Genomic DNA, 13,834 nt, shown 5'->3' with positions numbered 1-13,834 from the left:
AGAAAGGAATATGTTTCGTTCCAGAGATATCGAATTTTAAAGTTTTGAGTATTTGATATTACCTAAATTAGCTACACTCGCCGCCTCTGCTAGAAGCACTAAGTCGTGCTGATGAATAATTACTGATGATTTTTTTCAATTCTGTTACATGTGGACAGCAGCTTTATCGTCTTTCAAGATTTCTAAATGATTGACAAACAAAAAAAAAGATTATTATTCGGACGGTGTCGAAGTCAACACAACTGAATTAGATCTTAATCACATAATAAATCAGATTAATCTTTGTGATTTACTAACATTTTTCAGTTTTATACTTTCCAGAAATCCTCCTCCTTAATCATGCTTCACGAGAGTTTTATTCATGTTAATTCATAATTTTTAACATGTTTTAACATGTCATGTTAATTCATAATTTTTAACACGATAATGTATCGTACACTTTTTCTTAAGTGTTACTTACAAGATCAATTGCAATTTCCTGCTAGCTCTGTGGGAATTCCATTCTTGGACTATCCATTGGGCTAGCACACAAATTCACTGTATACTATTTTTTAATTTAAGATTATACAGCAGTTTCCTACAGTGGTGTACATTTAATATTTGCCTATTTTGCTAATGATTATTTGGGATGAAATCTTAATTCAATAAATAACCAGGTAGCAGTTATTGAACAGCGCTTCTGAGTGCTTCTAGCATATGCGGCGAATGAAGCTAATGTAGGTAATCTCAAAAACTAATAACTTCGATATTCTCTGGAACGAAACATATTCCTTTCTGTCGATAAGTGATTCTTATGTAAAATCGGACGGGGAATACGATGGTGAGGTCAAATTCAAAAAATAAATAGGGCTGTTTTGAGATACGGACATTTAAAGTTTTCAATTGCGCAATACAGGTAGAAAACATATTTTAATCTAAATTTTGATCACAACCGACCGACCCTCTAAGATTCGTGGTTCCTGAGTTATCGTCGTTTGAAGATAGGGGTTTCGCTCAAAAATCGCCAAAAAGTCGATTTTTTGGGAGGGTACAAAAATGGAGGGGGTGGACCGATTTGGATGAAATTCGGGATTTTTGCATGTTTTGATAGTCTCAACAGCTCTGCCAAATTTGAGCAGAATCGGAGATGGTAATTTTCAAATTTGCATTTTTTCTTGCACACTTCAGGTGAAATGACCCATATGCCAATTACGTCAATGAAAATAACGAGTTCACAGCAATTGAAAACAAGTAACAGTACGTTGCTTAATTAAAATACTGAAAAAAAAATCTAAAATGGGTGCAATTACGATAATTCTTCAAACAAAACCCCTTATTCAAGTTCCATAAGCAATACAAATCCCAGATTTGTCACTCTTATCAAACCCATCACTGTCCGTTCAAGCACCTGTTCACGCCCGTCTAACGGGGTGGAAGAATACCAAAAATCCGAAATTGCACTCTAAATAACCGATTATAGGCAGGTTTATAAATCAGCTGATAGCCCATTTCATTCCGAAAAAAGGTAGATAAGTTTCGTTATTAATCAGTATTGAAATGCGGCGTGCACCGATCAGACGCATTTGAAGGTTAGTTCTCGTGTTCGGTTTTTGGTGAAAAGTTTGCCTCGTTACTTTTATCAATCGGATAACAATTTATAAATTCAGGTAAGATATGCAAATAGGGACACAAATTTTCATTTATTTTTCAAACACTTTTTCAAATATTTAAATAATAATAAACCATGCGTTCCCTCTGACTCATTCGATTTAAAGTATTATGATGGAGACGCACAGTTGTTCAGACATGGAACGAATTTACAAAAATATGAAAAAAAAAAAATCATGCTAATTTCAGTTTTGCATTGACCCAGATTCTACGTTCAATCACAGAACAAACTCTAACTGTTCAAGTATCAAGTGTTTGCGAATTGCAAAAAAAAGATAAGGGATTGAATTGATCCAGCAATTGACACTGGACTTCATATCAGTGAGTAATTTTGAAAGCGTTTTTAAACTTGTCGGTATTGTCGACCATGGCAATGTGTCAAAATTGAAATTGGTAAAATATTTTCTGATTTTTTTATGCTCATCACTATGACAATCTTAATTTGCTGTGACTGGCGACCGATAAACTAATCTTATCAGCACTGCTAGTGTTTTGAGCAATGTAATCTTATCGTTATCATTTCCATTTGCATTGATATTATAATCAATTCATAATACAACTATTATAATTATAAAATCCACAATCTCAAATCACGTGTTGTGTCCTATGTTAATTATTTATTAAATTTATAGTAAACTCTCTTGTTAAGAGAAATTCATTCCCGATTCACTTTTACAAACAATCATCATTGTGCTACTGAGGCTCCCAAATGGGCTACTGATTGCCGCCGACAATTGGTTTGTTGATTGAGATATCGAGTGCCTCTGCTGGCAATAGAAGGAGTAAGTGCGGTTGCACCATGTACTTGGTACTTGAGGCCAGAGTGTGTCGTCGGTCCTCAAAAGTTAAGACGCGGACATGGTCGTGGCTTCCGAAGGGACGACGACGCCTTCTTAAGAAGGTAAACACACGTTTCACTAATTGAAAACGAGAGCAGTAGATTGTAGGTGTCAGATTATGCAATGATGTCGTAAAGCAATTAGGTGAGTTTGAGTTGATTTCGAATAAATGTTGATAAATAAAAAAAAATAATGCAAAAAAAATTGAACAAATTTATTGGTAAATAATATTTGTTTCAATTTTCAAAAATTAGAAAATAAACGTAAAAACTTTGTCGTCTTAAAAAAGCAAGAAGGAAAATAAGGTTTTCAAGTTCGGGACCATCCACAAACCACGTGGACACTTTTTTTGTAAATCCAGACCCCCCCTCCCCCTCGTGGACATTTGTCAAACTTTTTTGTATAGAGCGTGGACAATCGCCATACCCCCCCCCCCCCCGAAAGTGTCCACGTGGTTTATGGATGGTCCCTTCCTTCCAGATAACATAGAATTTTCAAATTCCGTTACATTTAAATATAAGAGGGGGTCATTCATAAACTACGGGACACTTTTTAAATTTCAGTCAGCTACCTTTGAACATTGTTACACTCTAAAAAGGAAAGTTAGAAAAAAAACAGTAAATTTTAAAATGATTTTTTTTCTAGATGAAAAAATGACTCTTATGGTTTAATACAGGTTTGAAAAGTTCATTAAATTTCCCTTATAATGACATGTTCCAGATTTTTTGAACAGTTGAGTAACGAAAAAAGGCAGAGCTTTTAAATTTTTTAGTGTTTTGTCGATGAAAAAATTGTTTTTTTTCGGAATTTTGAGTAGGGAAAATGCTTGTATGTTTGGCAGATTAAACACTCGCTCCTAACTCCTAATTTCTGTTTTTTACTATTTAAACAACTTATTTTGCAAAACCATGTATAGAAACAAGCGTGCTCACTTCCTATTGAGCTATTAATCACTCGATTTCAGTTGAAAGCGATTTTTTGGAGCTGTAATTATACGTCAAAGTGCTGATATGGCAACATTAGAGGCACGATTTAATTAGATGCTGTTCCCCTACGCCATCAAATTGAGCGTCCAATTTTCCATAAAAGTCCTTTCAACACCGAATTTCCACCGCATCACCTTTTCAGGCTGTAAATTATTGAAAAACATAACAAAAAAATGGACCTCGGATTCGTGATCAGGGACAAAATTTACCCCATAGGACAAAGTTTCACGCAAATCGAAGAGAGGTCGGGGCAACGGCTGCGTTACTTGGCGGAGAAATACCCAAAAATACAATTACAATGTAAAAACTATTGAAAGTTAAAACTAAATATTTAATCGAAATAAAATCAAAGATTAGAAATTTCTCGATTGAAGATTGCTAATGTTTTTTTTTTTGTTAAGAATACATGTTTTAATATCTAGTAACCAATCAAGTTTCAATTTCTACACTAACAAGTTTTTTAAAGATTTTAATAACCTTCCTGAAGTAAGTTCATGCACAGTTTTGGAGCTCCTCAGCCGTGCGCAAAGTTTACATTGTTATATTTTTTGTTGCAAAAAAAATAAAATAAAGAAAAAGATCAGCATTCAATACCAACATAAAATAAACTATGTGCGTGATTTCAAACACATGATGAATCAGTGACCAATTTATGTCTTGTCATGCTAAAAAAAAAAGAATCACATACGCGAATGTACTGTTTACGTACATGCAAACACAGTTATAAAAATCAGGAAAATGTTTCCATGAAAAAAAAGTTATTGATTATGACACGAGTTAATAACAGATAATAGAAAATAAATAATAAACAAACATTCTATAATCAAAAATATGAATTATCGATCTTTGACAACTATTTTTTAACAGTGTCAAGCCGGAGTTATGGATGGGATGATACTTAATTTTCATCTGATCTTCTCCGGATTGCTTGCTGTGCTTGTCGAAAGTTAGTTTATAGTAACACTTTGTGTGTACTGGACGTTTATTGAACGTGTCAAAATCATTCCCAGCGTAGATTATAGACTTCAAATGTATGTCTGGTATACCAATCATTTTTGTGGAAATTTTCAGTTAACGGTGCACACCAACCTGAGTCTAGTTTTTTTTAGTATTTTTTGTAAACGGTAAACGTCAGTATGTTTTTTTACTCATCACCCAAATAACAATCAACCAAATGATTTATAACAAAATTTTACTATTGAACACAGATTAAAATTCAAAAATGTTTTTAGCTAAACGTACAGCGTGTTAATAAAATCAGCTAGTTTTGTACGAAGAGGTATACATACTGCAGATCGTTCATTTCAAGATATAATAAGTGTCAAGGGTTGTTGTTCAAAGCGTCAATAGTCGATTGCTATTAACGATAGAAACCTTGTTTTCGAGGAAAGTGCCAAGCAAATAATAGGGAAGTGTGGGATAATTTGGACACCCTAAGGAAATTGCTCTGCCACGGGCTGTATGGATATTTTAAAGGAATGTGGATGGTTGGCGAACGACTGGACATGGCGTACCATAGGTACTTCGAGTACCGCAGGAATAAAATAGACCCACCAAGTGGTCCATTAGCCTCTTGTCCAGTAACTCCGATACCCTGGCCTCCCCGCGGCGCTAGCCGGGATACTAGTAACCATTGGAGAGATCGGGTAACCAACCCCGGTGGGAACTATGGTAGTATGCTGACAGGGAAGGGGGGCTCCATCCTCTTCGGAGGGTGTAGCTATACCGTTAGGCCTCGAGAGAAAGGCCCCCGTTACGGTGTCGAGAGAAAACCGGAGCTGGGTCTCGGTAGCTTCAAGGTGGCAGCCCCACCCCGAGACTAGGTATCGCAGCCCCAATCCGGCTGCATACCGAAAATTCAAGTATTACGAACAATCAAGAAGGAATAAGGATCCGGAACAAACGGCATAGACCTAGGCACGAAAAGGACACCGATTGGAAACTCGGAACATGGAACTGCAGATCGCTACGTTTCGATGGGTATGAGTACGCTCTGTTGAACGAGCTCAAACCCCGCAACTTCGATGTTGTAGCGCTGCAAGAGATGTGCTGGAAGGGAGCGAAGATGTGGGAGGATGATGCTTTGGAGCTCACCATGTACCAGAGCGGCGGAGCCGAAAACAAGCTGGGAACCGGCTTCATAGTGTTGGGCAAGATGCGGAGTCGTGTGATAGATTGGGAGCCGATCGACGACCGGATGTGTAGATTGAGGATTAAGGGCCGTTTCTTCAACTATCACATCTTCAACGTACATTGCCCACACGAGGAATCATCCGATGCCGAGAAGGAAGCGTTCTACGCGAAGCTGGAGCAGAAGTTCGACAGCTGCCCGCAGAGGGACGTCAAGATCGTCATCGGAGATATGAACGCCCGTATAGGAAGGGAGGAGATGTACAAGCCGGTGATCGGGCCGAACAGCCTGCACACCGTCACGAACGACAACGGCCAGCGGTGCATCAACTTCGCAGCCTCCCGCGGTATGGTGGTACGGAGCACATTCTTCCCCCGGAAAGACATCCACAAAGTCACCTGGACATCGCCTAACCAACGAACAAAAACACAAATCGACCACGTCCTCATCGACTGCCGATTTTTCTCGGACATACGGAACATCCGCACGTACCGCGGTGCGGACATCCACTCGGACCACTACCTGGTGGGTGCAAGCATGCACTCAAAACTGTCGACGACGTATCACCGACGACGGAGCCGGCTCCCACCGCCGTTCAACACCGAGCGGCTGCAGGACACGGCTGCGGCTCAGCACTACGTGCAGCAGCTGGAAGCGAACCTGCCAACGGAGGAGGAACTCGGCGCTGCCTCGCTCAACGATGGATGGAGCAGAATATGCTCGGCCATCGGCAGTGCCGCTGAAGCCGCGCTAGGTAGTACGGTCCGAGTTGGAAAGCAGCGCTGGTTCGACGAGGAGTGCCAGCGGCTACTTGACGAGAAGAAAGCAGCTTATGCGGTGAAGCTGAGAGCTGCAACTGATGAGAACGTGGCCAGATACAAACAAGCGCTGAAACAGCAGAGAACGGTCTTCAAGCTCAAGAAGCGCCAGCTGGAAGATCGCGATCGCGCCGAAATGGAGCAGCTGTTCCGGCAGAACGAGACGCGTAAGTTCTACGAGAAAGTTAACCGGTCCCGCAAAGGCTATGCGCCGCAAGCCAACACTTGTCGGGACGCCGAGGGAAACCTTCTTATGGACAAAGGCGAGGTGTTGAACAGGTGGCAGCAGTTCTTCAACGAGCACCTCAACGGCGATGTAGCGCATGGAGACGGCTTTGAAGCCCAACTTGGACCGCCCGCTGCTGACGAACAGTTCCCGGCACCTGATCTGGAGACGGTGAAGAAGGAGATCAGGCAGCTGAAGAACAACAGGGCCGCCGGTAAAGATCGGTTACCCGGTGAGCTCTTCAAATATGGAGGAGAGCAGTTGACGAGGGCGATCCACTTGGTGATTTCTAAGATCTGGAGGGAGGAGAAACTACCAGCAGAATGGGTGGATGGTGTCGTGTGCCCCATCTACAAAAAGGGCGATAAGCTGGACTGCGGCAACTACCGCGGCATCACGCTTATCAACGCGGCCTATAAAATCCTCTCCCAGATCCTCTGCCGTCTGCTGACACCGTACGCACGGAGGTTCGTGGGCCCCTATCAAGCGGGGTTTACTGGCGCTCGGGCCACCACGGACCAAATTTTCTCGCTCCGGCAGATCCTCGAGAAATGCCGTGAGTACAACGTGCCCACACATCACATCTTCATCGATTTCAAGGCAGCGTACGATACAGTCGACCGCGAACAGCTATGGCAGATCATGCACGAGAACGGATTTCCGGACAAACTGACTCGGCTGATCAAGGCTACCTTGGATCGTGTGATGTGTCACGTGCGAGTGGCAGGGGAGCTAGCGGACCCCTTCCAATCGCATCAAGGGTTACGACAAGGTGACGGCTTATCCAATGCGCTGTTCAACATCGGGCTTGAGGGAGTTGTGCGAAGAGCGGGTATAGACACGAGAGGCACGATTTGCAACAGGACAGTCCAACTTCTTGCTTATGCGGACGACATTGATATTATAGCGAGAGACCTAGAGACGGTGAAAAGGGTTTACACCGCCTTAAAGACGCAAGCAGGACGAATTGGATTGGCCATGAATACGACGAAAACAAAGTACATGAAAGGGAGGTGCTCAAAGGACGTTGACCCCCCAAGACTCACCCCTCTAGCTGTGGATGGCGATGTGCTGGAGGAGGTGAGCGAATTCGTGTACTTGGGATCGCTGGTAACGGCCGACAACGACACCAGCTTAGAGATCCGGACTCGTATCCACTCCGCGAATCGCGCCTACTTTGGATTACGGAAAACCTTGACATCTGATCGAGTGCAACGCGCCACGAAGCTGACCCTGTACAAGACACTGATTAGACCGGTTGCCCTCTATGGCCACGAGACCTGGACGCTGCGGCAAGAGGACGAACGAGCCCTTGGAGTTTTCGAACGGAAGGTGCTGCGAACGATCTACGGTGGAGTACGTACAGCTCAGAACGAGTGGCGAAGGCGCATGAACCACGAACTGCACGCGCTGCTGGGAGAACCGACCATCGTCACCCTGGCGAGAATCGGGAGGCTCAGGTGGGCCGGCCATGTCGCGAGGATGGACGAAGACCATCCTGTCAGGATGCTCTTTGACCGCGCGCGACCGGATGGCGGCACTGGCCGAAGAGCAGGAGCGCAGCGTGCACGATGGGGTAATCAGATCGAGGCGGACCTAAGAAAGATCTGCAACCTAGGAGACTGGCGAGCTGCAGCCCAGAACCGAGCAACATGGAACAACCTTCTTGATACAGCACGGGCACCGCGTATGGTGTTCTAAGCTGTTTGACTCTGACTCTAGGATGACACCAGAGGATAATAGAGACCATATTTTATGGAAAAATGTCATTTATTTTGATAAATTTTGATGAAAAACCCATTTTTATCGCAAAAATTAAAAGGTGTCCAAATTACCCCCAAATTTTTGTATGGGGGTAATATGAACACCCCTATGGGGTAATCTGGACATGCCTTGTGGGGTAATATGGACACTTTTTTTGAGATAATTTGGACACACGATGAAGAATAAGTTTAACATTTGATTTTTTGAGCATGTTTTATATCCTTCAACCTGGTTTTGTAATTGCTTTTTATTTTTTAAGTGTTTTTTTGCTCTCAATATTTCATCAAAGGTTTAAATAATGATTTTGTGATAGAATTATAATTCAATAGGAAGATAACAAATAGTTCAGTGTAGTATACATAATTTAATCATTCATTCTGAAATGATTTAAACATTGATTCTGGATAAGCACAAGTATAGTTTATAGTGATTAAGGTTTCGTTTAGATTTATCGAAACCAATATTTATATTGAACTAATTAACCTGAAAAACTATTTTTTTTTTATTTTACATTCCGTAGCCCTTTAAATTTGAAGTTTAGTTTAAACCAGCATATAGAAACTAGAAATGTCAATGAAATTAATTTAAAAAAAAACTACATTAGAGTTTAGTTGAACTCCAAATGTGCAGTAATCAGATTTTCATCAATTCGAATATTGAAATAAATTTATCTAAATTTAAAAAAATGTGGGTTTTGTGAAAGTTTTCATTGCTCACATTCCTTTTTGAGTGTTTTGACATTTTAAATCCCTCTAAATTTATCTGAATCGCTTTAAAAACTCGACTACATTTTTTTTTGCCTAACTTAAGACAGTGCCAACCGGCCTTTGGAAACTTTTACATATTATACCAAAACTAAATTACACGACTCATTATGAAAGTTTTTTCCATGTTCCAAGTTCTTGAAAAAATGTGAACCTTGAAACTATATAATTGCCAGAATTACATTTTAGTTCATAGCTGTCTAGATTGAGTATAAATGCCACGGTTCCTTTCCAAGGAGCCAGGCGCCTCCATGGAATCATTATACGCCAGAGAAATTCAATGGAGGCCCTTGGTTTTTTTTAATGATTTCGTAGCATTTATACCCGAAAAAAGCTTTGGTCAGTACATGTGTAAATCCAAATGTAAATATACGTATTCGGTACCCTCTCCCTATGCCATACCTTCACACTTAGGAGACCCGGGATGCGGAGTCTAGTCGCAAAAAGAACGATACACACCTGTGAATCCGTTGACGAAATTGCAAGATTTAAGAGGCCTGATTATAAGGTGTTACGTCGATTCCGTTCTCAGTACTTACATTGAACTGAAATGTAACTCTGTCGATTAGAGCTTGTTCAGGAAGCCCCATTTTTAACAATCGTGGCGAGCGTAGAGTTTGTGTTATTTCTAATATTACCAATGTCATCTTTTTTCAGGTCTGGCAGCTAATAAAATAAAATTTAAAAATGGACTCGGAAGAACAGAAGGACATCGAAACTATCAAAACATGGCTCACTACTCAACCTCATCTTCCAGAAGTTAGCGGTAAGGTATTGACACCCTCAAAATTGAAACAAAACAAATTTTCAAAACACCTAAAATATGGCAAATGTCTCTAAATTAAGTCTGGTACCAATTTGCGAAACCAAGCTACGTAAATTTGAATGTTGAATGAATGAATGAATGAATAATTCTCATACCCGCCGGCGGCTTGGTCCAGTTCACAGGTGTACGCTTGATCAAACAAATCGTCATCTTATGTTCAGTAATCTGTACACCCACGTACATATGTTTTTTTGTACGAATTTTGTTGTTACAAATACCAGTGCTTATATCAAAAGAAATTTCCCAACCCCCCAAAGCAACGGAAATTTGTAACAGGTGTAGGGACACATCACACAGACGCCCTTGTTCAACCGTCACGACATTAAGGGTATGAGATGTCGCAAAATTAATAAGCATACTACCCATAGCCGAACCTTCAACAGAGTGCCGGCAATCGAACACTCACAGCGAACGACCAGGGTAGTACCCTACCGCGTATTTAGTTATATTGGCGTGGTTAAGCTACGTAAATTTGAATGTTCTGTACAAAATAGATCCCTCACGGACGTGCTTAAATTGTTTCCTGGGTCTTGATCACTCTTTCGTTTCATTCGTAGGACGCTGGATGTATTTTGGTATCAACAGCTCAACTACTGCAAACCGCTTTCAGAAAGCTAAAAATCTACAGTACTATCTATATTTTCTTAAGGGATTAATGGTTTTTTTTTACAATTTCTAAATTACTAATTGAAAACATCCATCCCAAACAGACATCGACGTGCTCCGATTCCTGCACTCCAACTATTACGATGTGGAGGAAACCAAGGTGACCATCGAGAACTTTTACACGATGCGAACGCGCTTCCGGGACCTGTTTAGCAATCCGGACCTGCTCTGCGACGAGCTGCAGAACGCGATGGCCATCGCGGACTTCACTCCCCTGCCGCAGGCCACCCCCGAGGGCTACAAGGTGGTCATATTCCGGCTGGCAGACACCGATCCGAGCCACTTTTCCCAGAAGAACCTGCTGAGATTGTGAGACCAGATTTTGTTTTGTTCAAAGTATCAATACTAATTTTTGTAACTTTTGCCAGTTTCTCAATCTGCATGCAGCAATTTCTCAAGGAGGACGGAATGGCCAAGGGTCACGTCACCATCAACGACATGACCGGGGTCAGTTTGGGTCACATGAAACGGTTGTCTCTGTTTCCCACGAAGAACTACATGACCTTTATCCAGGAGGCGGCACCGATTCGTCTCAAAGGGATGCACATGGTCAACATTGTGCCGTTTGTGGACAAGGTTATGACCCTGGTGAAACCCCTCATGAAACGAGAGCTGTACGAAATGGTCCACCTGCATCAGCACAAGGAATCGCTGTTTCCGTTCGTACCGCAGGAATGCCTGCCGGCAGAGTACGGAGGGAAGGCTGGGACGTTCAAGGAGTTGAGAGGTTAGTACAAAAGTCAAGTTCCATAAATATGTTTATTACAAACATTACGCTTTTAGATAACTTCTACGCAAAGCTACTAGCAAATCGAGAGAATTACATTCGTTACGAACTGGAAAATCGTGTGGATGATAGTAAACGTCCCGCTCAACGAGGGTGGTTCAGTATGTTCCGAAGATAGGACAACTTATTAAATTATTGGACTTTTGGCGGTAAATTTGGAAGGAAAAAAATGGCAATTTAAATCTATTCTGGTATTTTACAATAAAACGATACGAGCAGGGTTCACTGAAAAAATTTGACCCCCTTCGATTACACTGACCTTTTTTTTTATTCTTTGTCCTCTATCTTAACCTATACCCTAACTGGCTCAATCGGCCTTGCCATCACGGAGCCGTGCGTCTATTTATAGATCCGAGATCTATTGTTCTTCGTCTTGATGGATGTTGATGATCTCCTGTGGGTCTTGTTGGAAGAGTCTTCCTTCCTTCCTTCACGCGTTGTGGTGTGGTTGGTTGGTCATCTTCCCGTCCATTCCCCACTCACCCACCGCTAGTTGTTGTAGTGGGGGGAGTGGCATGAGTGTGTGTGTGTGGTAATTAATTACCGTGTATCTGTTGCTCCCAGAGGGAGCAGGGGGTTCTGGTTACCACCGAAAAATCGGTGGCGAGGTGACCGGGCGGGATTCGATCCCTGATCGTCTGCTTGAAAGGCAGATCGCTTAACCATTAGGCAAAAATTGAAAAAAAAAACACTGCGCAGGCTCAAGTCGAGGGGAAGCATGGGGTCCCAGAAACACCTGTATTTTTATTTTTTCAAAAATATTGAAACAGGGCCGAATGGTTTTTCTCCAAAGTTTGTATGAAGAAATAGTGCTGTTCGCTACTCCCACATATTGCATGCAATTTTTGGTTGTATGCAACAACGACGAACCGCCACAATTCTCCGTACAAACATTGCATAAAAACCATTCGGCCTTGTCTATTTTTTTTAAATTCAAGGTGCACGTGTTTCTGGGGACCCCAAAGTTCATGCTACCTCTCGAGTTGAACCTGCGCAAAAATTGTGTGTTCGGTGTTATAATTCGTTTTTTTAATTGTTTTAATTGACACAAAATTCCCCCTTTTTAGCAACAATTTTGAAAAAATAGTTTTTCTCAGTGTAACTCCTTTAGCTATTATTCATTTTTTCGAAGATATCTTAAAATGTATTGATCTAATTTTCAATGTCAAAATGTGTTATGTATAAAAAATCAAGATTCTTATGTTTCTGTAAAACCATCCACCTGCAAATGATAGCATATTTGATGAAGGTTGATGTAAATTGTATGCCAACGAGTGGAGATAATCCGATTACCGATTTAGCTCTTTTGTTGACTCTTTTCAAAGCAAGAAAAGACAAAATTAACAATAACTATTACAATAACTTAACTTTTATTAGAACTTAAGTGTTTGTATTACTATACTAAAAAGACCAATTCGAAGGCCGTAAACTATACCGATAACTAAAATAATGATGACAATCGTGTCCTTCGAAAAACGTTTTATGATTTCTAAGTGAGAAACATGCAATGTGAATACATTCTCAGATTCCTTGTTTGCCTCCCGTAATAATTATTGTTGGTAAAACCAATTATCAACCAATCGACAAATCTAAATTAAGTAGCCCCGCAAATCAGCCAATCCAGAACGCTACGTCACAAAGCAGACATGGTCACCAACTGAAGTTATCTAATTAGCGGACCAACAGATTGATAGAGCTGCAGCCTGAAGGTAAGGTGCTGATCGGCCTCGCGCACCTCCACTGATCAAACCCAATTCAAATAGCTAGGTGTTGCTTGTTGCAAAATCTAAATCCAAAATAAAGAAAAAAGTTTTGCCGTAGCCTTATCTCTGCTCGCGCGACAACAGCCGCTGCGCTACTAATCGCCAAGTCGAACTGAAATCACATGTGTTCTCGACGAGGTGTCAACTCAAACCAGAACAGCTAAATTCTTTACCCAAAGTAACCTTTTTTTTCCAGGAGTTCTACAAGAGCTCTTCAAGATAGCTACAGCATAGCAGTTTGGACCGCGGTAGGATAAAACTCTCTTCAAGTACTCTTCCAAACTCCTGAAGAAGTTTTATCAATTTACTAACATCAATTTACAAACATTAAGTCCAAAACCTCTCTACAAACATCTATACCACTAGGTGACGTAGAGATCTCTGCGCATTCTAGATAGATGTTTACTAACATACCTTCCCATCTCCGAGTTTAGCCAGGTACCGGCCAGGAGCCCCTTATCTTACTGGATTGTATTACACACTCATCTAAAGATGAAAACATGGTAACTCCCGTATTGGAATATTATAACCGGATGAGAGTCTAGTGCTATCATACGTTTAATTACAGTTAAACAGCAAGATAAGCGTTGTGCAGCCATCCGGAATTGTGCGACCTT

The 13,834-nt window shown here is 41.3% G+C and overlaps 1 protein-coding gene across 2 annotated transcripts; it reads left to right on the top strand.

Annotated features, from left to right (window-relative positions):
- Positions 1–1,446: 1,446 nt before the first annotated feature.
- On the top strand, positions 1,447–11,715 carry LOC120415341 (alpha-tocopherol transfer protein-like). Of its 2 annotated transcripts, none has more exons than XM_039576830.2 (5): positions 1,447–1,646; positions 9,833–9,941; positions 10,712–10,976; positions 11,036–11,394; positions 11,451–11,715. In XM_039576830.2, exons 2-5 carry the CDS (start codon positions 9,863–9,865, stop codon positions 11,570–11,572), a joined length of 825 nt encoding a protein of 274 aa, XP_039432764.1. In that variant the 5' UTR covers positions 1,447–1,646; positions 9,833–9,862; the 3' UTR covers positions 11,573–11,715. The 2 variants fall into 2 exon arrangements, with proteins under 2 accessions (XP_039432764.1, XP_052564427.1); XM_052708467.1 differs by lacking the exon at positions 1,447–1,646 and adding an exon at positions 4,421–4,503.
- The last annotated feature ends 2,119 nt before the right edge of the window (positions 11,716–13,834 follow it).

This window comes from Culex pipiens, chromosome 2 (genome assembly GCF_016801865.2).
Source record: "Culex pipiens pallens isolate TS chromosome 2, TS_CPP_V2, whole genome shotgun sequence".
Lineage (NCBI taxonomy): Eukaryota > Metazoa > Arthropoda > Insecta > Diptera > Culicidae > Culex > Culex pipiens.
Note: the sequence above shows the minus strand (reverse complement) of the source record. Positions and strands in the feature narration are given on the sequence as shown.

What these genes read in the sequence shown, in the direction of transcription:
- LOC120415341 (XM_039576830.2), top strand. Translation starts at nt 9,863, where the DNA reads ATGGACTCGGAAGAACAGAAGGACATCGAAACTATCAAAACATGGCTC. An exon ending in TCATCTTCCAGAAGTTAGCG is followed by an intron (nt 9,942 to 10,711) that starts GTAAGGTATTGA and finishes CATCCCAAACAG; the next exon opens with ACATCGACGTGCTCCGATTC. An exon ending in CAGAAGAACCTGCTGAGATT is followed by an intron (nt 10,977 to 11,035) that starts GTGAGACCAGAT and finishes AACTTTTGCCAG; the next exon opens with TTTCTCAATCTGCATGCAGC.